A 25850-nucleotide genomic window follows, 5' to 3' on the forward strand; every position below is an offset into this window, starting at 1 on the left:
ATTCAGAGTAGGGTTGCCATATTCTGAATCCACAAAACCGGGACAATGGTTGTGTTTTTTTTGGGGGGTGGACTTTTCTTTTATTGAGCCTCGTGTGGCGCAGAGCGGTAAAGCAGCAGTTTCTGCAGCTGAAACTCTCCCCACAGCCTGAGTTCGATCCCAGCGGAAGCTGGTTTCAGGCAGCCGGCTCGGGTCGACTCAGCCTTCCATCCTCCCGAGGTCGGTAAAATGAGTACCCAGTTAGCTGGGGGAAAGGTAATCACGGCCGGGGAAGGCAACGGCAAACCACCCCGCTATAAGGCCTGCCAAGAAAACATCAGCGAAAGCTGGCGTCCCTCCAAGAGTCAGTAATGACTCAGTGCTTGTACGAGAGGTTCCTTTCCTTTCCCTACTGAGCAGGCTCAAGGCACCATTTCGGAGGTTGGAAATTCTCCGGACCGCTGGACAAGGAATCCAGGATGCTTGACTGACCGGCCGGGACATTTTGGAAATGCTTGGAAACCGTGACATTCCCAGTTTTCCAGGACGTATGGCAACCCTACTTCAGAGGAGTCCTCCCTAAACTTAAGGAACTCAGGGAAAAGAACGTCCCTTTTGTTAAAAGGACAATTGCCTCACTTGTCCTGAATATTAAAACCTTAAAACGTTTATATACCACCTTATTTGCTAAAAACCATCAAGGTGGTATACAGCAATTTAAAACAATTAAAAACTTAAAGCAATAAAAACAAAAGTAAAAACATTAAAACTACATATTTTAAAAAGCTTAATTGAAAAGAGGTTTCGTCATCACACACACTTTCTGAGGGTTACGGAAGTGGGAGCCAATTCAAATTCTTGATCTTGAGGGAGCACATTCCACAGTTTGGGGAAGCAACACAGGAGGAAGCCATTTTCCCCATGTTCCCACCAAATGTGTCTCTGGAGGGAATGGCACCCATGCATTATAACTAACATTGCACAATGCATTATAACTGATACATTATAAACTAATGAATATGCTGGCTTAGGGTGACCCTATGGAAAGGAGTTCCTGTATCTTTAACTGTTGTATAGAAAACAGAATTTCAGCAGGTGTTATTTGTATGCATGCAGCACCTGGTGAAATTAAAGCTGCAGGAACCTTGCCCTCTTTTGTATCTGGTCACACTAGTATAGCTCCAGCAGCTGTAACTGTTGTGATGAAGAGGGAATTTCACCAGGTGCTGCATGCATACAAAGGACACCTGCTGAAATTCCCTTTTCTATATAACTGTTAAAGATACAGGAGCCCTGTCCTCCTTTTCATAGGGTCACCCTAGGCTAATTTTAATTTTAAACACCAACGTTTTAAAAGTCCGTGTGAATTCAGTGGGGTGGGAGTGGGGAGCATGAACTCCTTTCTGCTACTGTCTAGGGTGACCCTATGGAAAGGAGTTCCTGTATCTTTAACAGTGTATAGAAAAGGGATTTTCAGCAGGTGCCATTTGTAGGCATGCAGCACCTGGTGAAATCCCCTCTTCATCACAACAGTTAAAGCTGCAGGAGCCCGGCCCTCTTTTGCATCTAGTCACACTAGGCAGGGCTCCTGCAGCTTTAATGGCTCTAATGAAGATGTAATTTTACCAGGTGCTGCATGCATACAAATGACACCTACTGAAATTCCCTTTTCAATACAACCAGGGGCGGATTTAAATTTGTTGTGGCCCTAAGCTATATAAAACACTAGTGAGGCCCTTCCCTCTTCAACAAATAATAAAAAATGTAAACGCAAAATATGGGCTGTACAATTAAACGGAATTTGATAGTAATGTAATACAGGTATTAAAAATGCAAGTTATATGTGTGCATTGAGTAAGGGACCCCTGGAGATGATTTAGACTGACCCCAAACACATAACACTATTCCCCCTTCTGAAGAGGTTCTAATTTTGTATGATGTTTATGGTTTCAATGTTGTAAATGTTTTTCTTTCTTTCTTTCTTTTTGTAACGCGGGGCCTCTCTCAATGTGAGGCCCTAAGGTGTAACTTGTTTAGCTTGTACGTAAATCCAGCCCTGAATACAACCATAAAGATACAGGAGCCCTGTCCTCCTTTCCATAGGGTCACCCAACTACTGTCCAGTCATTGCAATGATACTTTCCTCTGTTCATTGTCTCCGATAAGCATCCATCACTTTTTGCCCCTTCAAAAATGAACCATTTGTCTACATTTTTACGTCTACGGTGCATTTGCTGACCTCTCTAACGTCTCCCTTTAGGTACTTCCGGGCTCAAATTGCATCTCCCATGTAAAAGTTGCACTATAGAGATACTAAAAGTAGAGAGACACCGCTCTGCGCCCACAGAGAACAATAGCCAATAATGACGACTTCCATTGATTGTTTTCCAGGGGAAAGCAGGCTGTGTCATTTTCTACACTTTTTATCTCTATGGACATACTCTCTGGACCAATCATAGAGGGTTGCTGCTCTATCCGTGCAAACCTCTATGGTAGGAGTTCCTTCTGGCTTTCATGGGAAAGAGCAGCAAAAGCAGGTGGTCTTTTTAAGGCTGGAACTGTCCACAGGGGACGGAGCTCCCTCCCTCCCTGGGATTTTGAATTATCTATTTGTTTTTAAAATGTTCCTTTAAGATCTTTTTAGGCCTCTTTCAAACCCTTTCAAAGCGACACATTGCCTTTTTATTTTTTGCATTATTACATTTTGGGAGAAGATCAAGGCTGATTGATCCCTGGAGGTGGTGAGTTGAATGTCCATGGGGGGAAATTGTGTTTTGGGGGAGGAGAAAATGATTGGTGGGAGATTCTAGACCGATCAAAAGAAGGACTTCTTCACGCAGCGCAGAGTTAAAACTGTAGAATTCACTTCCACGTATTTGTGGGTTTTGCGTGGGCAGCTGCTTGGCCTCTGTGTGAACAGACTGCTGGACTAGATGGACGCTTGGTGTGATCTAGCAGGGCTTTTCTTGTGCTCTTATGAAAAGGTCAGGAGAACTAGAAAACCCAAGACATGGTCGCACGAGGAACGACCCGTGGCCTCAGTATGAAAACTGCCCCGCTGAACCAGACCAAAGACCTCATTTAGTGCTGCATCCTTTTCCGCCCAGAGAGCTCCGGCTATTGGGCGGTAATAGAAATGTAATAAATAAATAAATAATTCTCCCCTATTTGTCTGTCCTCAGCACCTGGTATTTAGAAGTATATACAGCCTCTGTTCCATTTAGACAATACGTTTAACAACTAGGACCTGCCACAAAGTGTTGGAATGTATTCTCACTTCCTCGTGGAAGTGCTGCTTTTCAGGGTTCCAGCCGGCTTGCCCAGCCCTCCTCCAGCAACCTATTCCATTCTCTTCCCCACCTGAGTTTTAAAGGGAGTGATAACTGCTGCTGTTGTTTATCTACTTAAGCTATTTATATCCCACCATTTCTAAGCTTTCATCTCCTCTGCTTTGCATATCTGGAGAATAGGGTGACCCTATGAAAAGGAGGACAGGGCTCCTGTATCTTTAACAGTTGCATAGAAAAGGGAATTTCAGCAGGTGTCATTTGTATATATGGGGAACCTGGTGAAATTCCCTCTTCATCACCACAGTTAAAGCTGCAGGTGCCCTGCCCTCTTTTAAATCTGGTCACTCTGGTATAGCTCCTGCAGCATTAACTGCTGTGATGAAGAGGGAATTTCACCAGGTTCTTCATACAGTATATACAAGTGACACCTGCTGAAATTCCCTTTTCTATGCAACTGTTAAAGATACAGGAGCCCTGTCCTTTTCATATGGTCACCCAACGTCTACCTCTAGAATCCAGATTCATATTGGAGGCATTTTCAGACACAACATGATGTGTGTGTTGTTGCCAAATCTACACCAAGCAGGATATGACACTTTGAAAACTGTATATGGAGTTTGTCCTGGGCCCCAACACTTATAAACCATTTTAAAGCTGTAGTGTAGCTCCTGCCCTTGTTTTTTGCAGCCTGTTCCCGGAGCAATGGGCAGCCATTATCATTGCAACTGCAGAATAGCACGGTTAATATTGCGTTCCAATTTGCCCAGTAAGTCAAGCCTCAGGGTGGGTCTATGCATTCTTGGGAGAGAGGGAAAGAATGGGCCTATTCAGACAACACCCTAAGCTAGGGTGATCCTATGAAAAGGAGGACAGGGCTCCTGTATCTTTAACAGTTGCATAGAAAAGGGAATTTCAGCAGGTGTCATTTGTATATATGGAGAACCTGGTGAAATTTCCTCTTCATCACACCAGTTAAAGCCGCAGGTGCCCTGCCCTCTTTTAAATCTGGTCACTCTAGTATAGCTCCTGCAGCTTTAATTGTTGTGATGAAGAGGGAATTTCACCAGGTTCTCCATATATATAAATGACACCTGCTGAAATTCCCTTTTCTGTGCAACTGTTAAAGATACAGGAGCCCTGTCCTCCTTTTCATATGGTCACCTTACTCAAAATGCTTAACCATAGTGTCTTGGCATGTTGTCTGAACAAGGTCACTTGTTGTCTGAACAAGGTCACTTTCTGCATGCAGAAAGGCTCCAGGTTTAATCCCTGGTGCTTCTCATCTTTAAAACGTTTAGGTAGCAGGTGAGGTGCAGCTACCTGAGCCTTTTCTATCTGAGGCCCTGGAAAGCCACTATGAGTTGTAGTAGACCAGCCTTTCCCCGACCTGGTCTCCTCCAGATGTGTTGGACTACAACCCTCATCATCCCCAGCCAGTATAGCCATGGTGGTCAGGAATAGTGGGTGTTGCAGCCCAAGACATCTGGAGGTCACCAGGTTGGGCAAAGGCTGGAGTAGACAGTGTTCAGTTATCAGCCTTCCTCAACCTGGGGCGCTCCAGATGTGTTGGACTACAACTCCTCTGCTGGCTGGGGCATTCTGGGAGATGCAGTCCAACACATCTGGAGTGCCCCAGGTTGAGGAAGGCTGAGTTAGATGGAACAATACTGGCCATTTTGGTATCAGGCATAGAATCACAATGTGCAGGAAAACCAATTACACCATCCCTGAGAGGTGGCTGTCCAACCTCTTCTTAAAAACCTCCAGAGATGGAGGACCCACAAGCTCCCAAGTTTCCTTTGTTCCTCCCATGGTGACATTTCCTGGATTCTCCCATGTCTACTAGGTGCATCAGGATTGGGTCAGGAAATCCCATTTGCTGTGTTTGTATTCTTTCCCTGGAATGGCGTTGCTACCCGTTATTGGCAGTGGTGACAGAATCAATGCCATTCAAGGGCCTCTTTGATCCAAGGGGAAAAGAATGGAGTATTCTGTCCAGTTCAGGACGCCCCGTTTTAAAAAGGGCATTGTTGACAAGTTGGAGAGCATGAAGAAGGGTCTGGAAACCCAAGTCCTCTGAGGAAGACTTGAAAGGGCTGCGTATATTTAGCCTGGACAAGAGAAGATTAATGCATGATAGCGGTCTTCAAATACCTGAAAGGCTGCTGTGCAGAAGATGGGGCTGACTTGTTCTCTCTTGCTCCGGAGGAAGGACTAGAACAAAGGGGTGGAAATTGCAGGGGAGCGGATTTTGACTTAACATCAGGAGAAATTTCCTAACATTGAGATCTGTTCTGCAGTGGAACCTTGGTGGGTGGTGGGTTCTTCTTGGCCATCTGTCAGGGGTGCTGTGGCTGCACCCTGCATTGCTGAACCTGCATTGAGCTGAGGGTTGGACTAGGCGACCTCTGAGATCCTTTCCAACGGTGGACACATCCAAAATGGTTGTTTTAATTTGTCAAGGCACAATGATTCAAGTCCTTTGGTGTGGTGCGGCTTCAGAATCACTGCCCCTGTTCACTGATTCTTGATATTTCTTCTCTCTAGAGAAAGTCCTTTTCTCTATCCAGATGAGCCAAGGAGATCCTTTAGCTCTGAGGTTCCCTTCAGAGGTTACGCTGGAACAGGGCGTACAAAATGGATGAGCAAAACTCAGCATCTCCTGAAACAATGAATGGAGCAGGAGAAGGAAGTCCAGTATCCCATGCTGGGATGAGCAGAGGATTCTGGGTAAGTACTTGGCCAAGCCTGGAAAAGAAAACAATTGGGCCAGATGTACATGGCAGCGTTTCAGGAAATTTCCCTACCAGGAGGCTGAGAACTCCTGGGAGGTTTGCAGCCAACTCTGGGATCATAGAATCATAGAATCATAGAATAGCAGAGTTGGAAGGGGCCTACAAGGCCATCGAGTCCAACCCCCTGCTCAATGCAGGAATCCACCCTAAAGCATCCCTGACAGATGGTTGTCCAGCTGCCTCTTGAAGGCCTCTAGTGTGGGAGAGCCCACAACCTCCCTAGGTAGCTGATTCCATTGTCGCACTGCTCTAACAGTCAGGAAGTTTTTCCTGATGTCCAGCCGGAATCTGGCTTCCTTTAACTTGAGCCCGTTATTCCGTGTCCTGCACTCTGGGAGGATCGAGAAGAGATCCTGGCCCTCCTCTGTGTGACAACCTTTTAAGTATTTGAAGAGTGCTATCATGTCTCCCCTCAATCTTCTCTTCTCCAGGCTAAACATGCCCAGTTCTTTCAGTCTCTCTTCATAGGGCTTTGTTTCCAGACCCCTGATCATCCTGGTTGCCCTCCTCTGAACACGCTCCAGCTTGTCTGCGTCCTTCTTGAATTGTGGAGCCCAGAACTGGACACAATACTCTAGATGAGCCCTAAGCAGGGCCGAATAGAGAGGAACCAGTACCTCATGTGATTTGGAAGCTATACTTCTATTAATGCAGCCCAAAAGAGCATTTGCCTTTCTTGCAGCCATATCGCACTGTTGGCTCATATTCAGCTTGTGAGCTACAACAATTCCAAGATCCTTCTCGTTTGTAGTATTGCTGAGCCAAGTATCCCCCATCTTGTAACTGTGCCTTTGGTTTCTATCATGACCATCAGTGGCTGAAACCACAGAGGAACACAGAAAGGCAGATTTTAGACCTGGTGGTCTTGGGGCAGTTCCTGACCCTCTCACCCCAGGAAATGCAACATTGGGTCTGGGAATATGAGCCAGGCAATGGCCCTGGCAAAAGGTTTTCTCCTGGGTCAGTCAGAGGACGGGAAGAAGGAAAACCAGTTGAGAATGTTGCTCCCTGGTGGTTCCAAGGGGGGGTTAAGAACATAAGAAGAGGCCTACTGGATCAGGTCAAGAGTCCATCTAGTCCAGCAATTGTTCATCCAGGGGCCAACCAGCTGTCCCAATGGGAAACCCACAAGCAGGACATGAATGCAATAGCACCTTCCCACCCATGTTCCCCAGCAACTGATGTACATAGGCATCCAGTTTCTGATACTGGAGGTAGCATATAGCCATCAGTACCAGTAGCCATTGATAGCTGCTTCTTCATGAATTGGTCCAACCCCCTTTTAAAACCATCTAAATGGGTGGCCATCACTACATCTTGTGGTAGTGAATTCTGTAGCTTAACTCTGCGCTGTGTGAAGAAGTACATGCTTTTATTTGTCCTGGATTTCCCACCCATCAGCTTCATGGGATGGCCCCACTGGGTTAGAAAAATGTCTCCCTCTCCACATTCTCCATACCAGGCATAATTTTGTACCCCTCTATCATAGAGTGACCATATGAAAAGGAGGACAGGGCTCCTGTATCTTTAACAGTAATGTAGAAAAGGGAATTTCAGCAGGTGTCAATTGAAGAGGGTGAAATTCGCTCATCACAACAGTTAAAGCTGCAGAAGCCCTGCCCTCTTTTGTATCTGAACACTCTACTATAGCTAGTGTAGCTTTAACTGTTGTGCTGAAGAGCGAATTTCACCCTCTTCAATTGACACCTGCTGAAATTCCCTTTTCTACATTACTGTTAAATATACAGGAGCCCTGTCCTCCTTTTCATATGGTCACCCTACATCAGCAAGACCGCCCTTCAACGCAGATGCCCCCAGGAGGGGTGGTTCTACGACATAGCGCGAGGCCGGCAATACACGGGGACGGAAGGGCGGATCTATCCCGTGTGGAGAAAAAATGCTGCACTTTCCCCGCTCTAGAAAAACAAGGGAAATGGAGGGGAAGAGGTGAGATGACTGCAGGACAGGGACGACGTTGTGTGAGGGTGGCGGGGCAAAACGGTAAACAAGGCGAGACAGAGCGATAAAACGCTGGTGTGATGGAGCTCATAGTTAGGGTGACCGTATGAAAAGGAGGACAGGGCTCCTGTATCTTTAACAGTAATGTAGAAAAGGGAATTTCAGCAGGTGTCAATTGAAGAGGGTGAAATTCCCTTTTCATCACAACAGTTAAAGCTACACTAGCTATAGCAGAGTGACCAGATACAAAAGAGGGCAGGGCTTCTGCAGCTTTAACTGTTGTGATGAAGAAGGAATTTCATCCTCTTCAATTGACACCTGCTTAAATTCCCTTTTCTACATTACTGTTAAAGATACAGGAGCCCTGTCCTCCTTTTCATACAGTCACCCTACTCTATCATGACTCCCCTCATTCACCATTTTTCAAAGCTGTTTTAACCTTCTGTCATAGGAGAGTTGCTCCAGCCCCTCATTTTTATTTTTGCTTCTGCAAACCTTGAGTATGCCAGTGCCTGCTTCTTAGTGGCCCCATTTTGGCCATATAGTTGTTGGCACTTACCACCTAAGTTTACTATTAGAGGGAAGTAGTTAAGAATGGTGCGGGGAAAATGGAGAGAATTTTTTTCCTCCCACTTATCGTGATCATGCAACTCTGGTTCACCCGTTGAAACTGACTGCCAGTAGGTTCAGGGCAGATAAAAGGAAGTGCCTCCTTCACACACACAGCGCCAAATGAACGGAGAGAACTCACCGCCACAAGATGTTGCAGCGCTCCCTAGTGTAAAAGAGATTTGTCCGTGGCGTTGGCTATGGTGACCATATGGAAAGGAGGACAGGGCAAAGTTGTATAGCAAAGGGAATTTCAGCATGTGTCATTTGTATGCGCGAAATTCATCATTACAGTTAAAGCTGCAAGAGCCCTGCCCACTTTTGTATGTGGTCACGCTAAGCAGGGCTCCTGCAGCTTTAACTGTTGTGATGAAGAGGTGCTGCAGGCATACAAACGACACCTGCTAAAATTCCCTTTTTTATATAACTGTTAAAGATACAGGAGCCCTGTCCTCCTTTTCCATAGGGTCACCCTACTGTTAGGTAGATAGCTAAAGAGTCCCAGTATTCCAGGCCTTGTACCTTGAAATCCCAGTCGCTGGGGAGCAGCCAGTGGGAGAGGCCTGTTGCTTTTAAGCCATGTTTCTGGGCGTCTGGGTGGCTGCTATTGGTGCCAGGATGCTGGACTCTCATTCTGACCAGCGGGGTTCTTTCTGTTCCCATGCAGGGAGGTCCCAGGCTCAGGCCAGGCCGTCTCAAGCTGAAACGGCGCTAATGGGGCAGAACTCCTGGGAAAGACCCTTTCCCTAAAGCAGAGGTGTTGAACCTCTTTCAGTCTGAGGGCCAGATTCAGTTTCAGAGAAGTTCTTGGGGACTGCATTGTAGTGGTGGGCGGGGTCTGAAGGCAAAAGGGGGTGTGGCCGAAAATACAGAAAAATCTCAGTAGGCTGTAGCTTCAAGCTGTCAGGAGCCTTAGGAGAGGCATTTCAATCTTTTAGCATGGGGAAAAGATATGCAAAAGCCGGAAAACCACTACATGATTGACGGTCAGGAAAGGGGGCGGGGCCAGGAGAAGGGCGGGGCAAACTGGGGAGCTCCAGAGAGCTGGTTTGGAATTCGGCCTGTAGGCCGGAGGTTCCTTAGGGATCCAGTGGGGTGTAGTGGCTAAAGTGTTGGACTGGGAGCTGGGAGATCCGGTTTCTATTCCCCACTCGGCCATGGAAACTCACTGGGTGACTTTGGGCCAGTCCCAGACTCTCAGCCCAACCCACCTCACAGGGTTGTTGTTTTGAGGATAAAATGGAAAGGAGAAGGATTAAGTTCTCTGCCTTGGGTTCTTTGGAGGAAAAAAGGCGGGATATAAATGCTACAGCAAGTTGGGGCAGGCGATACTTGGCTAAATGGATCGGCGGGGTGATTTAAGGAGAAGGCAGCTTCATGGGGATATTTTTCTCCTCCGTGTAACAGGGGCCTGTGACCTTTGAAGAGGTGGCCGTGTATTTCACTGAGGAGGAATGGATTCTGATGGACCCAGGCCAGAGGGCTCTCTACCGAGAAGTCATGGCAGAGAATTATGGGATCGTGGCCTCTCTGGGTAAGTGTCGTTCCCGCTCTGTGTTGAGTCGGTGCTAAAGCCTTGGGTTTTTTGTCATTGCTGTTTTTGATTGGTACGTTATAGGGATGTGATCAGGGCAGAGCCAGTGCTAGTAACTGGTATCTTTGGGTGCTGCTCCGGGGCCCCCATTAAAAAAAACCCCACTCCCAGTGCTCTGTTCATGTTTTTATTGTATGTTACCAAGAGAGCATTTCAGTATTTGTCAGGGGTGAGGAACCACATGCCCAGAGGCCAAATTCGACCCTCCTGGAGTTCCAATTCGGCCCTCCAAAATAACCACGGGCCCGTTCATTTGCCACACCCCTTTTCTCTCAACCACCAATCATTGTGTTGGTTTCTTGGCTTTTGTGCACCACCACCCCCCAATTCGAAAAGGATGCTGCCTCTCCTAGTTAGTGGCAGTAAGAGCTTGAGGATGAAATATGCCAGGAGTTTCAGCCTCTTTCTTTTGCCCACCGCTAGAATGTGGCTCTTGAAAGCCCTGAGGCTGTTAGAAGTTCCTCACTCGTGCCATAGGGGCAACTAGTAAATTTTAGAAATAAGTAAAAATAAATGCAAGTTATCTGCACAACAACCCTTTGAGGTAGGTAAGGCAGAGAGAGAGAGAGAGAGAGAAACTGGAAATGGAGAAAATAGAGGTGTCCTTAAAGCTCCGTGGGATAGGCTGACCATATGAAAAGGAGGACAGGGCTCCTGTGTCTTTAACAGTTGTGATGAAGAGGGAATTTCAGCAGGTGTCATTTGTATGCATTCAGCACCTGGTGAAATTCCCTCTTCGTTACAATACTTAAAGCTACAGGAGCCCTGCCCTCTTTTGTACCTACTCAGTCTAGTATAGCTCCTGCAGCTTTAAATGTTGTGATGAAGAGGGAATTTCCCCAGGTGCTGCATGTATATAAATGACACTGGCTGAAATTCCCTCTTGATCACAACTGTTAAAGATACAGGAGCCCTGTCCTCCTTTTCATATGGTCACCCTACCGTGGGAGCCAGGAACCAAAAGCTTGGCGTCAGTGCCTGGAGGTTAGAGAACAAGCTCAGTGAAAGAGTATAGTTGCCTGTAGAAAGACACGGCTGGCTGGAGCATGCTGGGAGTTGTAGTACAACACCGCTGGAGGGCACCAGGTTGGGGAAGGAAGATGCTCCAACTGTAGTTCCTGTGGTTCACCCCATGGGGGCAGCAGTATGCCGAGCCAGAAGCTTCCGCTACTGATAGGAGGAGAGGGAAGGGGGAGCTAAGGCAGGGTCAGATGAGGGCAGTATCCCCCCCCCCCCCCCCCCGACCTGGCTGAGGCTGTAATGAACTATGGTTTGGGTTTGAGGGGAGGAGAATGCTTGGAGAAATCAATGCTAAGGTTCGTGGAAGAGGGGAACAGGGGTGGGAATCCCGTAGGTTGATCCCTGGAAGAGGGCGGAGAGCTGCGGCATTCTTGGCCAGCTTGTGGGCTGTGGTAGACGAAGGGAATTGGCACCAGTAGGAAGGTGGAAGAAAGAGAGACGCGCTCTGGTGCCGTGTATAGATAAACAATGAACTTTTTATTTTTGTAATGATGTAAAAAATGCTCGACGTTTCGGATTCAGAGGAATCCTTCCTCAGGAGCTAAAACAAATAGATTACAAAACCATTATTTAATATAAAAGGTTAAGAACAAGAACAACACCCATACAAATATAAGTGAAATTTGGATATCTGTGATAATATAGTCTTTTGTTCTAGCAGCTACAATACTATGCATATCTATCAGTCTTGGCTCCTACTGAGCAGATTCTTAACTAAAAAAAACTTGATAAAAACTACCCTGTTTCCCCGAAAATAAGACAGTGTCTTATATTAATTTTTGCTCCCAAAGATGCGCTAGGTCTTATTTTCAGGGGATGTCTTATTTTTCCATGAAGAAGAATACGGTACACATTTATTGTTGAACAACAAAAAAAGGAAATTTATTACTTGTATATTTCCGGGGTGGTCTTATTATCGGGGAGGTCTTATTTTCGGGGGAGGCCTTATTTTCGGGGGAGGACTTATATTACAGCGAGGGGCAAAACTGGAACTAGGTCTTATTTTCGGGGGATGTCTTACTTTCGGGGAAAGAGGGTAGTTATCTACTGTCGTTTATCTAAAAACTACATGTAGTGTATTTAAGAAACAAGTAATACGCAACAAATTGAAAATCATAAACTACTCTTTTTCAAACATGTAATACATTCTAGTCCTTCTTTTAAAATGCTTCATTAGCTGTTAAGACCATAACAGGAAGTAAACTGAGGAAATTTAAATAGTTATACAAGAAAATCTGGCAACAAGATTAGAAATACCAGTTACATATACGTATTTTGACCAACCTGTAATAAGAAAAAAGAAAGGACAAGCTGCAAAACTGCAAACACAGTTCGCTTGATTAAAAAGCCTCAGCGTTTGTTGTGTGTCCTGATATCAGAACTAACAAATTTTCTGGGTTGTGTGAGCAAGCCCTGGTCCATTAAGGAACGTACTGATTGATTTTATAGTACTCTGCTAACTCGTGATGGTGTAATTTAACCCTAAAATGGTGATCAAAGGGTCAACAATTAAGGCAGGTGTTAGATGGCCATTTGTTAATGCTGATTGATTGTGTGCAATTCTAAAGTATCATTGAGCCCTCCTGGAGTTCTTGTGGGCTGGCCATCATTTACATTACCCACAATCCCCTGCAGTGATGCTCTGTTTTGGGATACTATGGAAAACTTAGATGGGCAGGTGGTGTCCCGGTTCGAGCTGCTGCCGCCGCCAGATAAGCCTGGGAACAGGCAGACGGGAAGGCCAAAGAGACTTTTAGGACCACTGGGCCCAGGGCCGGTGCTACCATAGAGGCCACTCAGGCGGCCGCCTAGAGCGCCAAGCTAAGAAGGGCGCCAGGCGCAGCGCAGCACTCATGTGCACTGGCTGTGAGCCGGCCCGGCCCGAGGATTCATCTGGGCCTGGGCAGGCGAGATGGTACCCCGCCCCGTCAAAGCGAAGCGAGGGACGCTGGGGTGGGGGGCGGCTCCACGTTCGAGCTTCTGGGCGGAAGCCCACACATGGGACCGCCCACCCCAGCGTCCCTCGCTTTGCTTTGGTTGGGCGGGCGCGGGGCGCCATCTCGCCCGCTGAAGAGAAGCCAGGTGGGGGGTGGGCAGCTCCACGTTTGGACTTCCAGAACGTGAATGGGGTGCATGGGGTCTTTGAGTGAATGCGTGTGTTCATGCGTGTGTTTGTTTGGAGTGAGTGATGCTGAGTGTGTGTGTGTGCACACGTGCGTGTGTGTGTGAGTTGGGGGGGATGATTTGGAGGTGATATTCCTATTAAATAATGCATTTTAGACCCATAGACGTTCCTTTCCAATTTGTTTGCTATAATTGGCATGACGTATTTCTTGCACTTTAAAATAAATTTAGCAGTTTCAAGTTTTGTGCTTCTTATTTTTTCCAGGAAACATATGTTCTTAAAAATCAAAGTTGGCATTTTTGGGTGTGTGTGTGTGTGTGTGTGTGTGTGTGTGTGTGTGTGTAAGTAGCTTACCTTGCCTAGGGTGCAAAATAGTCTGGCACCGGCCCTGACTGGGCCTTGCTGGGGCGCTTAGGTGCTGCATCAGCCCAGAGGTACTGATCCTGGCCCCAAGACGTTTTAGCGCCCTGTCTGCTGTTTGTGGGTGAACTAGGCCTCAAGGCAGCCTGGCACTCTTTCCTCAGGGGAGATTATTATTATTATTATTATTATTATTATTATTATTATTATTATTATTATTATTAATAATAATAATAATAATATAATGTTTATTTATTTATTACCCGCCTTTCCCTTTGGATCGAGGCGGGGACAACATTAGTACAACAATACAATATAAATCAGCTACATCAAATTAATCAAAAAGAGCATATAAAACCAATACAATATCAAAATAACAATCAAGACATCTTAAAGTCCTTGGTTTAAAATTCATCCTTCCGGAAGAGGCCGGTCTTTATCGCTGTCTGACTTGCGTTGCTTTCTTTCCCAGTCCAGGAGCTGCAGGCAGGAATAAATATGGAGGAAGGGGAACCGGCACCAGCTCACGAACTCAGGGAGAGAATGGAGAGAGAAGGAAAAGGCTGTCCTGCTGTCCGACTTGGGATCGACAACGTGGTTCTGAACGGGTCGGGTCGGCCACAGGCTGAGGAAAATCCAGCTGTTGGGTTGCAACGGGAATGGGAAGATCAGTTCCTGTCCTTCCTGAAGATGGCGGCCCCTCACGTGGGAGAGACAAGCCCTCCGCCTTCCGTGGAGTACGATATGAAGGACTTCCAGACCTCGTTGAAGGGGGTCGCTCCTCTCGGTCAGTGGCCTGGTGGAGAGGGTGTGAACCCAACTCTGCCAGGCCTCAACAGTGAAACCCAGGGCAACCTGGCTAATTTTGTGAACGTGAAGGAAGAAATTTTGGCTGAAGAGGACAGCGTCGGCGTGGCAACGCAAGAGAGACCAGGAGAAAAAGTGAGATCATCTAACCACCACCACCCTGTTGACCCTTAAAACAGGGGTGGGCGGAAAGTAGACCTTCAGGTGTTTTGGACTTCCACTCCCTGACCATTGGCCATGCTGGCAGGGGCTTCTGGGAGTGGAAGTCCAAAACGTCTGGCAACCTGACTTTTGCTCATCCTGGTCCTAAAAATCCCAGAACTCTGCTCTTTTCATTTAATGTAAGGAAATAGAGTTCTGGGGTACCTGGGCATGGGCAGATTCCATGCTTCAGAAACCAATGCAGGGCAGCAGAGTTTAGGGGAAAGAAAGATCAGGAGAATAATCTGTCCCATCCCCCCCCATGTACGTTAATGATTTATAATTTTGTTGTGTTTTTAAAACGTTTTTATATATACAATGTATGTTTTAAACCTTGTAAGACCGCCTTGAGGCCCAGTATTGGGCAAAAGGTGGGATACAAATAAATATAATAATAGTAGTAGTAGTAGTAATACTAATTATAATAATAATAACTTTTAGCGACGTGCAGCAACCTGAGAGAGTGGGAGAGGGGTCTTGGGCAGTGAACCTTGGGGTGAAACGAGAGATCTTCTGAAGTGAGAGATGTTTGGAATCTGGATGTTTGTTGGTTTATTTATTTATTTATTACATTTATATACCGCCCCACAGCCGAAGCTCTCTGGGCGGTTTACAACAGTTAAAAATGGTAAACATTAAAAAGTATACAAAATTTAAAAACCATCAAAAACATAAAAACAACAGTATAAAAACAACAGGATCCACTTACAGCCCCTGAATACAGTCCCTCCCCTATTTGGGGTGGGACTGTAGCACACTAGTGGAGCCCTGTATTTGCATGCAGAGTCTCCAGTGGGAAAAGATCAGGATTGAGAAGACCCCTCTCTGCCTGAGACTCTGGGGACCCACTGCTGCCAGTCAGAGCACAGGCAGGGCCGGCCCTATCATTCGGCAGGGTGAGGCAGCTGCCTCAGGCGGCAGATTTTTAATTTCTGCACAAGGCAGCAAATTGTTTAGTTATGAAATTATTATTAGTGGACAGGATCCAAACTTAGTCATACTTCGAGTAGACTCGTTGAAATCAATGAGACTTAATTTAGTCATTGTACTTTCACTGCTAGGGATGGGAAGAGGTGTTTGGGGAGGGATTTTTTTGCCTCAGGCAGCAAAATTACTTGGTTGGCTTTGGGTATGATGCACTTTGATGGTGGGGGGAGGGAGGCATTTATGGTTCTGCCTCAAGCGTCAGAACATCTTGGGCTGCCACTGAATACAGGGCCAAATGAACAACTAGTCTGACTAGGTATTGCATCCAGTTCTGGGCACCACCCTTCAAGAAGGATGCAGACAAGCTGGAGCGTGTTCAGAGGAGGGCAATGAGGATGATCAAGGGTCTGGAAACAAAGCCCTATGAGGAGAGACTGAAAGAACTGGGCCTGTTTACCCTGGAGAAGAGAAGCCTGAGGGGAGACATGATAGCACTCTTCAAATACTTGAAAGGTTGTCACACAGAGGAGGGCCAGGATCTCTTCTCAATCCTCTCAGAGTGCAGGACACGGACTAATGGGCCCAAGTGACAGGAAGCCAGATTCTGGCTGGACATCAGGAAAAACTTCCTGACTGTTAGAGCAGTACGGCAATGGAACCAGTTACCCAGGGAGGTTGTGGGCTCTCCCACACTAGAGGCCTTCAAGAGGCAGCTGGACAACCATCTGTCAAGTATGCTTTAAGGTGGATTCCTGCATTGAGCAGGGGGTTGGACTCGATGGCCTTGTAGGCCCCTTCCAACTCTACGATTCTACGATTCTATGATTCTAGGTTTAGAGCAGCCTTTCATGTTTCTTTGTGAAATGTTGGAGGAGAGTCCAGAGAGTGGTATATAAATGTAAATATCATCATCATCATCTGCCCAAGTTGGACTACATCCTCCCTCTTCGAGATGATAGATGAGGACGGAGAGCAAACGCAGGGCCTATCCCTGCTTCTTCCGTTGGCGACGCTGATTGTGCGCAGTGCGCATGAAGGGTAGTGGAAGGGGGCAGGCAATGGGCAGAGAGCAGGGCCTGCGCATCTTTTGACATCTCCTGTTGTCTGATTGACTTCTTTCCGTTTTAGGTCTGGGGGCCTGCGGCGGAGGTCAAGTCCCCCATTCCAGAGCAGGATCTGTCGGACGCGGTGAAGATGCACCTCTCTGCGGAGGCCAAGCAAGAGGGGGACTTCCTGGGTAAGCCTTATCGGGGGCACGGATCGGGGCATGTGGCGAAGTGACTGCAGTGCTTCCTGAATATTTATGGAGAGAAAAAAACACAAATGTGCAAAAGGTGGAGGAGCATCCAAAAGATACCCACGAGTAGAAGAGATGCTGAAAGAAAGGTTTTATTTGTTAAAAAGCCCAACAGGCGATTAGTATTTTAAGGCCTATTGTTGCAACAACAACAACTTACATTTATATACTGCCCCATAGCTGAAGCTCTCTGGGCAGTTTACAAAAGTTAAAAACAGTTATAAAACTATAAAACTTCTGCAGAAATTCTTACAATAAGCCTCTCCTGAGTCGCCAGTGAAGGTATCATAAGAATTTCTGCAGAGATTTTTATAACCCCCTGAAGAAGGCCTTAAAATACAAATATGCTGAAACAGGTTGTGTGTTTGTTTTTTTATAAATATGATCTTTCTTTCAGCGTCCTGAGACGTTTCTCCCATTTTTATGGGTCTTCCTTTCTTTAAGCCAGTGTGGCATAGTGGTTAGAGTGTTGGACTGGCAGTCGGGAGATCCGGGTTCTAGTCCCCACTCGGTCATGGAAGCTCACTGGGTGACTTTGGGCCAGTCGCAGACTCTCAGCCCAACCTACCTCACAGGGTTGTTGTTGCGAGGATAGAATGGATAGGAGGAGGAGGATTATGTACGTCGCCTTGGGTTCCGTGGAGGAAAAAAGGCAGGATATAAATGCAATAATAATAAATAAATAAGGAAAGCCCTGTTGCCTACCTAATCCAATCTCCTGTTGCCCACACTAGCCAACTAGGTGCTTCTTCGGAAGCCCGCAAGCTGAGTGTGAGCCCTCTCCCATTGTTACTCCCAAATAGCTGGTGTTTGGAAATATACTACCCCTGAACTTGGCAGTGATACTCCAGTGGTGACTGGAAGCTGCCATTTTAAGTTCCCATGGTGCCCTGGAGCTCCCGATACATAGTGGGTGATTTCCAATACCACAATATCTGATGGAGCGCTTCTCCCAGTATGAATCTATCCATATACTACAGTCATCATCACCTGAGGCCCTCCTCAAAGTGCTGTCTTCAAGCGAGGCTTGGACGGTGGCAAAAAGGAGAGAGGACCTCTTTGGTGGTGACCCCCCTGATTCTGGAACATTCCAGGTGAGGTCCGCCTGGCGCCATCATTGTCATCTTTTCAGCACCAGGTTAAGACTTTTCCCTATTCCCAGACATTTGACAGGATGTGATAGTAATAATAATAAATTTTATTTCTTACCCGCCTCTCTTTTTTGATCGAGGCAGGGAACAACAGTAAATATAAATTTCATAAAACTGAATTAAAACATAATATATATTGTTAAAACATCCTAAAAACATTCTAAAAACATCCTAAAATTCCCCTGGATAGGCCAGCCGGAAGAGATCAGTCTTTATAGCTTTCTTAAATGCTAATAGACTGTCAAGTTGATGAGTCTCCTCCGGCAGGCCGTTCCACAGTCTGGGAGCAGCAGAAGAGGAGGTCCTCTGGGTAACAGTTGTCAGGTTTTTAATGACACCGGGCCTGATTAATCGACTGAACACTGCAGTCTTGGTTGTAGATCCATTTAAAAAATCAAATGCTCCTTCTTTCTCTCTCTCCCTCTCTCTCTCCCTCTCCCCCTCTCTCTCTCTCTCTCTCATGTCATTTTTTTCTCTGTCTGTTCCAGGAAATAGTAACCAAGCGCTGGAGTACAAGGAGGTCTTTTGGCCAGAAAGACCCGAGCAAAGGAGAATCGGTACAAGATCGCAGGAAAAAGCCGCTGGGGAATGTTTTCAGAGCCTCCTAGCGGAGGAGGCTCCTAGAGTGAAGCAGGAGGTAGAAACCCCGCAGGAGAGTAAACCTGAACTAGCGTTGCTTTGCGAGGAAGGGGCTACAAAGGTACACAGGTGGACTTTCCACGGGGGACTCTTGAGCAGCTATGAAAGAAGGGAGGGAGGCCCAGAAGGTGCGAGAAGCCCCGAGGTTGCGGAGAATCGGAGCACACAAACGACGGGAGGGAAAACCTACAAGTGCTCCTACTGCGGCAAGTGTTTCGACGAGAGCTTGGACTTGGTGGCCCACGAGAGAGCCCACATCGGGGAGAAGATCTACCAGTGCTCGCATTGCGAGAAGCGCTTCTCCCACCGCATCGACCTCCTGACGCACAAGAAAAACCACCAGGGCGAGAAGCCGCACCGGTGCGATCCGGATTGCGGCAAGTGCTTCCGCCAGAGGGCTTTCCCGGCGGCGCACCGGAGAGCCCACCCCAGAGAGCAGGCCTGCCAGTGCTCTGTGTGCGGGGAACGCTTCAGTTGGAGGTCGAACCTTATTAGACACCGGAGAACCCACACGGGCGAGAAGCCCTACCGGTGTTCCGAGTGCGGGAAAAGCTACACGCGGAAAACGGCCCTGGAAAGACACAAGCGAATCCACATGGGGGAGAGGCCCTGTGAGGGCGAGGGCCCAAGCGTGGGCCAAGCTTCCGTCTGGGTTCTCCTCGTATGATAGGGGTTGACAACGGAGGGGGGAATTGTTATTGGTGTTTATGCTGTGGGCATAGCTTCTCAGCCAAAGATCAGGTTTCGTTAAACGTTGGACGAAGCTGTAATAAACGCCCCCACAGCATGGAAACCACGTTTCCTCAGTGCTCTGCCTTTTTCCTCCCGTAACAAAATGCATTCAGGAGAGGGACCGTCAACGTGTTCAAACTGCGGCAAAAACTTCAGCCTGCAAGTATGTTTTTGAATTGCGCACAAGAAAACTCCGCATAGGAGAGAATCTCTGTAAAATGATCCATACATGGGAAAACTTTCTGGAGAGTATAAAATCGTGGCAAATGCTCAGATCGTATGCTTGGCTTACCAATTAAGCAGGGATGAGATAGAAGCATGAACTGTACCATTTCAGATTGCAGGTGCAGCATGCCACTTTTAAAAACTCCCAAACTTATTTTTTTTAAAACTTAACATTTTTAAACACTTTAAAATGTTGTTTTTCAATCTACCTGCAAGTAGAAATCTAGGAACATCAAGGGAGAAAAGTTCTAGCCCTGCTTGCTCCCTGTTGTGCTAGTTTTCTGCTTGGAGGGATTTGTTCACTTGAGGGAGCATTTAAAAGTTGCCTACAGTTTGAAGTGATAATGTCCATGCCGCCATCTTGTTACAAGAAACCTAGTTTGTACCTTCTGATGCTGAGCCTCTAAAAATGGATAATCATCTGAAAATCCACACTGGATTCAGGAAATTGGGGAGTCAATTGAAGGATAGCCCTGGGAGGTTGTTTTTGACGTAATAATGAAATCTCCCATTGGAGCTCAGAGTCTCATGTGAGAAACTGCCTATGAAAATTTGAGATGTTGATAAAACTGTTCAGAGCAGGACAGGGCCCAGTGACCAGCCATTATTATGAACAATTGTTTGGATGATGCGTGAGGGGAAAACGAGTGGCAACTCTTGCGGGGTGCAGGATAGCCCTGTGCGCTTCACAAATAGGTACGCATGTGAAGATGTACGGAAATTTCATTTTTACTCACAGTACATGCGAGCATGCTCTGTTCGAAGCCCTGAATGTGAGTGTGAGCACGCTGCGGCTGGAAATATTCACAAATTGACAGACACGTGCTCACGTTCGATTAGCACAATTTTCCTCATTCGATTTTGCACGCATTTCCCGCCGTAAACTGAAAACCCCTTTTTTTAGTCTATAGAGGAAAGTTCTGTCAATACGGGGGGCATTTGCGCAGATTTCATGTCGGATCGCTGCTTGATTTGCGCAATTTTTCCATTCGTGCAGAGCAAGCGGCGATCGTAAGCACTGACAGGAATCGGGCATCAGACAAGCGCTGAGACAATGTTTGGAAAATTCTAGCGATTTCAAACATCTCTCACCCATTTCCATGCACCTGTTCCCCCTCTGCCCTGCAATGACTGTACTACCTTAAAGACCCTCATAAAGGTGCATAGAAGCCTGTGATAGAAAGTAGATATTTTTAAAGTTTGCCTTAAACCCCCCCCAAAAAACAGCCCCAACCCCCCAATTTCTAAGTCCTGAGAGTTCAGTGTATCCGCTAAGACTCAAGCTGTACATTTGTAAATAAACTCAAATATTACGAAAAAAAACCAAGCCTCCAGTGACTTCCTTTGAAACGACACTAAATCCAGGTAAATCCATTGGCTTCTGGAACTTCTAACCACTTGTAAATATTGGGTGAGTGTAACATGACACTGAGAGGCACAATGGGCCAGCGCGTCTGGCTGTTAACCAGAAGGCTGGTGGTTCGAGCCCACTCAGGGACGGCTGTGGGTGCCCCTGCCCTTGGCAAGGCAGCCCAGTGGTGAAGGCGATGGACTGCTAATCCATTGCGCTCTGCAGGTGTGGGTTCGAATTCCGCCCTTGTCAACCCTTTTCCCCACTGGGCAGAAGCGTTCGTTTCCCTCCCAGGCTGCGAACGGCCTTGCACCGGGCCTGCTCTGAGGGAGTCCTTTGGCCAAATGGGAGGAGGCTGATTCTTGCTGAGGCTTTGGTTCTTCCTGGTGGTCTGGTGGTCAGGATTTGATGCTCTCCCCGCCACAGCCTGGGTTCGATTTCCAGCTGGGGAAGGCTTTGGCTTCCTGCCTACACTTCCTGAGGTCAAGTACCTGTCAAGTTATCTTCTGGCCACGGTGGGGATGGATTTGCAGGCAAAAGGTACTCAGGCTGCTTCCCCCTGCAGCCTTCTTAGCCCAGCAGGCAGCGCGTCAGTCTCATAATCTGAAGGTCCTGAGTTCGAGCCTCAGAGAAGGCAGCTTTGGCTTGCAGCACCCTCTGCTTTTGCAACGGGGGATCTGAGCTGTGCACACCTGCGCTTTCTCAGGGAGGCAAAGAGGCTCTCTGTGGCACACTTTTCTTGGGTGGTACCTTATTTTTCTTTTTTTAAATTCCACCTCACACCATGCTCAGATATGGAGCGTGTTTTCAATCACAGGACAGCAGCCATGACTCAGACCAATGAGCTGTTTCTGTAGTGTAGTAGTTATCACGTTCGCCTCACATGTGAAAGGTCCACGGTTCGAAACCGGGCAGGAACATCTTTTTTTTTTTTTGAGGGGTGGGGGTTTGGATATCCTCTCTTGTCGTTTTTGAGCCTCTTTTGTGAGGGGGAAGCAAAGTATTCTGCCTCCCCCCTTCCGTGGGCAGCCAAAAGCATCTCATCTGGAAGAATGTTGCTCTGAGGAACTAAAGGTCCTGGGTTCAACCCCAGGGCTTTGCAAATTTGCACGGTTTCTATGTGTTGCGTGTTGTGCTCTTTCTGCCAAGTTGTCTCACTTTGGTGGGCGCTGCCCAGAGGGACACTTCCTTTATGTCATGCAAGGCTTGACACACCAATCAGGAAGCCAGAGAGGAAATTTTATTCTCTCTCTTGAACAAGAAGAGAGCAGACTGGGAATGTTTCCATCCACTGTGCCTGATGGGGGAGAGTGTGACAGTGCCCCTGGTCAGTGCAATTATCACCAAACCATCTCCAGGCCATGAAATTGTACATTGCCGAGAGAGCTTTGGCTGATGGGCAGTATAAAAATGTAATAAATAAATAAAATCTCAAGCCCAGGTCTCTGTGGCACAATCTGTTGGCATGTTTAGCTGTTAGCCAGAAGGATGGTGTCTCAAGCCCACCCAGGGATGGCTGTGAGTGCCCCTGCCCTTAGCAAGGCGGCCCAGTGGTGAAGGCAATGGACTGCTAATCCATTGTGCATGTGTGGGTTCGAATCCCACCCTCGTCAAGACTTTTCCCTACCGGCAGGAGGCCCTCAGCCAAAATGTTTGCCTTTTAAGCACACAGCATCATGGCCAGTGGCAGGAAGGGACCCCTCTTTCCTTTGCCGGGGGTCAGAGGCAAAAGGAAAAGGCAGCAACAGCCGCCTAGCAGAGGATGGTTTCGATCCACCGGCCTCTGGGTTATGGGCCCAGCACGCTCCCGCTGCGCCACTCTGCTGGCTAGGGGGGGAGTGAGATGGTTTTCCTTGTCAGGTTTTGTCGTCTTAATTCCCCCCAGCACTGAAATAACAGGCCAAGGGAGGCTGAGAGGCAGCCCTGCCCAGGTCTCTGTGGCGCAATGGGTCAGCACGTCTGGCTGTTAACCAGAAGGATGGTGGTTCGAGCCCACCCAGGGATGGCTGTGGGTGCCCCACCCTTGATGTAGTGGGTGAATCCCACCCTCATTGATTCTTTTCCTCACTGAGTGGCAGCTCCATGGACAAAACGTTTGATTTTTATTAATTGTTGTAAACCGTCCAGAGAGCTTCGGCTGGGGGGCGGTATATAAACGTAATAAATAAATAAATAAATATAAATAAATTATCTTTAGCTCTGGGAATGCAAAAGGCAGAAGTTACCGCCTCAAATACTAGAGATGGCACAAAACCCTCAGGGCTAGTAGCCATTGACAGCCTTCTCCTCCAGGAATTTATCCAACCCCCTTTTAAAGCCATCCAAATGGGTGGCCATCACTACGTCTCGTGGTGGTGGTGAATTCCCTAGTTCAACTACGTTTGATGCTACAGTAGAACAAACGACTATATAATAAATGTTGCTTTTCATCGTGACACTCTTCAAAAACATTCTGAAGCCACCAGTCCCCCACAAGGCATGCGCCAGCCGGGACTCGAACCCGGGTCACAAGATTGGGAACCTCGTATGATGCCCCTACACCACTGGCGCAGCTGACGAGGGCCTCTTCATCCCAGGGTGGGAAGATGAGGTGGCCTCCCAGGTTCCCTCAGGCGTTAAAGCAGTTGATAGCTGCTGAGTGGGGGTTCAGCCTGCCACAGGCGAGCCTACCATATAGCTACCTGGCCTATAGTTATTAAGAGTTTCCGGGTCCAGGGAAGATTTCTTCAAGAGTGGACTCACTACTGCTTCTTTCAGGCGGCCTGGGATCACTCCCTCTTGCAGAGAGGCATTAATCACTTCCCTGGCTCAGCCGGGCTGTTCATAGAATCATAGAATAGCAGAGTTGGAAGGGGCCTACAAGGCCATCGAGTCCAACCCCCTGCTCAATGCAGGAACCCACCCTAAAGCATCCCTGACAGATGGTTGTCCAGCTGCCTCTTGAAGGCCTCTAGTATGGGAGTTCCATCCCTGCTAGCTTTTATTAGCCAGGAGGGGCAAGGATCCAATGCAGAGGTGGTTGCATGAACCTCTCCAAGCACCTTGTCAGCATTTAGACTAATGATACAGACCTGATCAGTGATTTGCTGAGATGCAGAGCTGCAAAAGCCCTTCCCAATTGCCCTTCTCCCTGGTGGTCTAGTGGTCAGGATTTGGCGCTTTCACCGCCACGGCCCGGGTTCGATTCCCGGTCAGGGAATTGTTTTGCAATGCATCCATCTCATAACCTGAAGGGCCTCAGAGCATTACGCTTGGGTGCTGTTTATAGCAGCTTCCAGGAGGCACGGAGGTGCGATTTGGGATGTACAGGAAATTTGTTTCGGCTCACAAAACATGCAAGTGTTCCCCGTTCGCAACCTGCTTCTTGAAAAATGTGCTCATGTTCAATTTGCGCAAACGTCCCCATTCGATTTTGCGCAAATTTCAAAAACACACAAATTTTTAATTTTTAATTCTCCTGCACAGGAGACCCAAGCACACCCACCTCTGGGAGGCAGGTAGAGTGGTCCTCACAGAAGCTCTGTCACAGATGCCGTGCGCATCAGGTAAAAGGACAAAGGGCATCTTTACACATCCCTGGTGGTCTAACGGTCAGGATTCCGCACTCTCACTGCCGCGGCTCAGGTTTGATTCCCGGTCAAAGGCATATAAAACTAATACAATATCAAATTAGATCCCGTCAGCCTATACAGGTTTGTTTGGGTTCCCCCCACCCCAATGTGCATCACTCTTGACGTCAACACCTCTCAGCTCCATGGCTGTTCTGCCGATCTCTCACGCCCAGCCGTGGAAACGGGGGCGCTGGTGTGGGTGAGCCTTTGCGCTTGCGTTTCTGTAGTGTAGTGGCTATCACGTTTGCCTAACACGCAAACGGTCCCTGGATCGAAACCAGGCAGAAACATGTTTTTTGCCCACCGGCCAGGCTTGAAACAGAGCAACAGCCAAAGAAAGGCCCTGGGGAAAAGCCGTGTCATACATCCAGAAATTTTGGGCCACAAGCTGTGCATCTTGGCCAGTCTTAGGAAGGGGCTGCTTTTCTTTGCTGGGTGTCAGAGGCAAAAGGAAAAGGCAGCAACAGCCGCTTAGCAGAGGATGGTTTCGATCCACTGGCCTCTGGGTTATGGGCCCAGCACGCTCCCGCTGCGCCACTCTGCTGGATGGGGGAAGGAGAGCTGTGTTGTGCCTTGTGAATCCATTTCTCACCAGCCAGCAAACCTCAGGCCAAGGGAGGCCGAGAGACAGCCCTGCCCGGGTCTCTGTGGCGCAAGGGGTCAGCGTGTCTGGCTGTTAACCAGAAGGATGGTGGTTCGAGCCCACCCAGGGACGGCTGTGGGTGCCCTTGTGGCTGAGTCATGGAGGTGATGGACCATTCATCCACTGTGTTCCGTGCATGTGGGTTTGACGGCTGCCCTCAGCAGTCTTTTTGACCACAGGGTGGAGGCTTTTGGGTGTTAACGTTTGGCTAGGGTTAACGTTTGTCACATCAGTCACCGGCATCACATCAAAAAACTATACAGAAAACCTTCAGAACCGGGCTTGACAAAACACATCCACACCAACATCCAGAAAGCAGTCATAATCAAATCATGCTCAATTGTCAGGAAATTCCTGAATCTGTAAAATCTTGGCAAAGCCTGTCATGTGCGTCCAGAAAAACCACCATGAGCTAGAAAGAGATGATGATGATGGTGATAATAATAATAATAATAAATTTCTTACCCGCCTCTCCCTTTGGATCGAGGCGGGGAACAACATTAGTACAATATATATCAAATACATAAAATGAATT

General features: G+C 47.6%; 1 protein-coding gene and 10 non-coding genes across 12 annotated transcripts; 9 read left to right on the forward strand and 2 right to left on the reverse strand.

The window, feature by feature from the left end:
- The first annotated feature begins 2653 nt into the window (after positions 1-2653).
- LOC134396214 (zinc finger protein 154-like) lies at positions 2654-20934 on the forward strand. 2 transcript variants are annotated; one of them, XM_063122630.1, is made up of 6 exons: positions 2654-2720; positions 5817-5999; positions 10040-10166; positions 14204-14673; positions 16795-16903; positions 18603-20934. In XM_063122630.1, exons 2-6 carry the CDS (start codon positions 5907-5909, stop codon positions 19418-19420), a joined length of 1617 nt encoding a protein of 538 aa, XP_062978700.1. In that variant the 5' UTR covers positions 2654-2720; positions 5817-5906; the 3' UTR covers positions 19421-20934. The 2 variants fall into 2 exon arrangements, with proteins under 2 accessions (XP_062978700.1, XP_062978701.1); XM_063122631.1 differs by lacking the exon at positions 10040-10166.
- A 297-nt stretch (positions 20935-21231) lies between these two features.
- TRNAS-GCU (transfer RNA serine (anticodon GCU)) lies at positions 21232-21313 on the forward strand. The gene has a single exon. It is a non-coding gene; the product is annotated as a tRNA-Ser (tRNA).
- Positions 21314-21625: 312 nt separating this feature from the next.
- TRNAM-CAU (transfer RNA methionine (anticodon CAU)) lies at positions 21626-21698 on the forward strand. Its single transcript has one exon. It is a non-coding gene; the product is annotated as a tRNA-Met (tRNA).
- A 210-nt stretch (positions 21699-21908) lies between these two features.
- TRNAV-CAC (transfer RNA valine (anticodon CAC)) lies at positions 21909-21981 on the forward strand. The gene has a single exon. It is a non-coding gene; the product is annotated as a tRNA-Val (tRNA).
- Positions 21982-22597: 616 nt separating this feature from the next.
- Positions 22598-22674, forward strand: TRNAS-GCU (transfer RNA serine (anticodon GCU)). The gene has a single exon. It is a non-coding gene; the product is annotated as a tRNA-Ser (tRNA).
- Positions 22675-22814: 140 nt separating this feature from the next.
- TRNAM-CAU (transfer RNA methionine (anticodon CAU)) lies at positions 22815-22886 on the reverse strand. The gene has a single exon. It is a non-coding gene; the product is annotated as a tRNA-Met (tRNA).
- Positions 22887-22992: 106 nt separating this feature from the next.
- On the forward strand, positions 22993-23066 carry TRNAN-GUU (transfer RNA asparagine (anticodon GUU)). Its single transcript has one exon. It is a non-coding gene; the product is annotated as a tRNA-Asn (tRNA).
- A 474-nt stretch (positions 23067-23540) lies between these two features.
- TRNAG-CCC (transfer RNA glycine (anticodon CCC)) lies at positions 23541-23611 on the reverse strand. Its single transcript has one exon. It is a non-coding gene; the product is annotated as a tRNA-Gly (tRNA).
- Positions 23612-24188: 577 nt separating this feature from the next.
- On the forward strand, positions 24189-24260 carry TRNAE-UUC (transfer RNA glutamic acid (anticodon UUC)). Its single transcript has one exon. It is a non-coding gene; the product is annotated as a tRNA-Glu (tRNA).
- Positions 24261-24889: 629 nt separating this feature from the next.
- On the forward strand, positions 24890-24962 carry TRNAV-AAC (transfer RNA valine (anticodon AAC)). Its single transcript has one exon. It is a non-coding gene; the product is annotated as a tRNA-Val (tRNA).
- A 351-nt stretch (positions 24963-25313) lies between these two features.
- TRNAN-GUU (transfer RNA asparagine (anticodon GUU)) lies at positions 25314-25387 on the forward strand. The gene has a single exon. It is a non-coding gene; the product is annotated as a tRNA-Asn (tRNA).
- The last annotated feature ends 463 nt before the right edge of the window (positions 25388-25850 follow it).

Source organism: Elgaria multicarinata, chromosome 3 (genome assembly GCF_023053635.1).
Source record: "Elgaria multicarinata webbii isolate HBS135686 ecotype San Diego chromosome 3, rElgMul1.1.pri, whole genome shotgun sequence".
Taxonomy (NCBI): Eukaryota; Metazoa; Chordata; class Lepidosauria; order Squamata; family Anguidae; genus Elgaria; species Elgaria multicarinata.

Bases quoted from the DNA above. Each gene is read 5' to 3' on its own strand.
- LOC134396214 (XM_063122630.1), top strand. From the start codon at position 5,907: ATGGATGAGCAAAACTCAGCATCTCCTGAAACAATGAATGGAGCAGGA. The intron at 6,000-10,039 runs GTAAGTACTTGG...TCCGTGTAACAG, and splicing joins GGATGAGCAGAGGATTCTGG to GGGCCTGTGACCTTTGAAGA. The intron at 14,674-16,794 runs GTGAGATCATCT...TTTCCGTTTTAG, and splicing joins AAGAGAGACCAGGAGAAAAA to GTCTGGGGGCCTGCGGCGGA.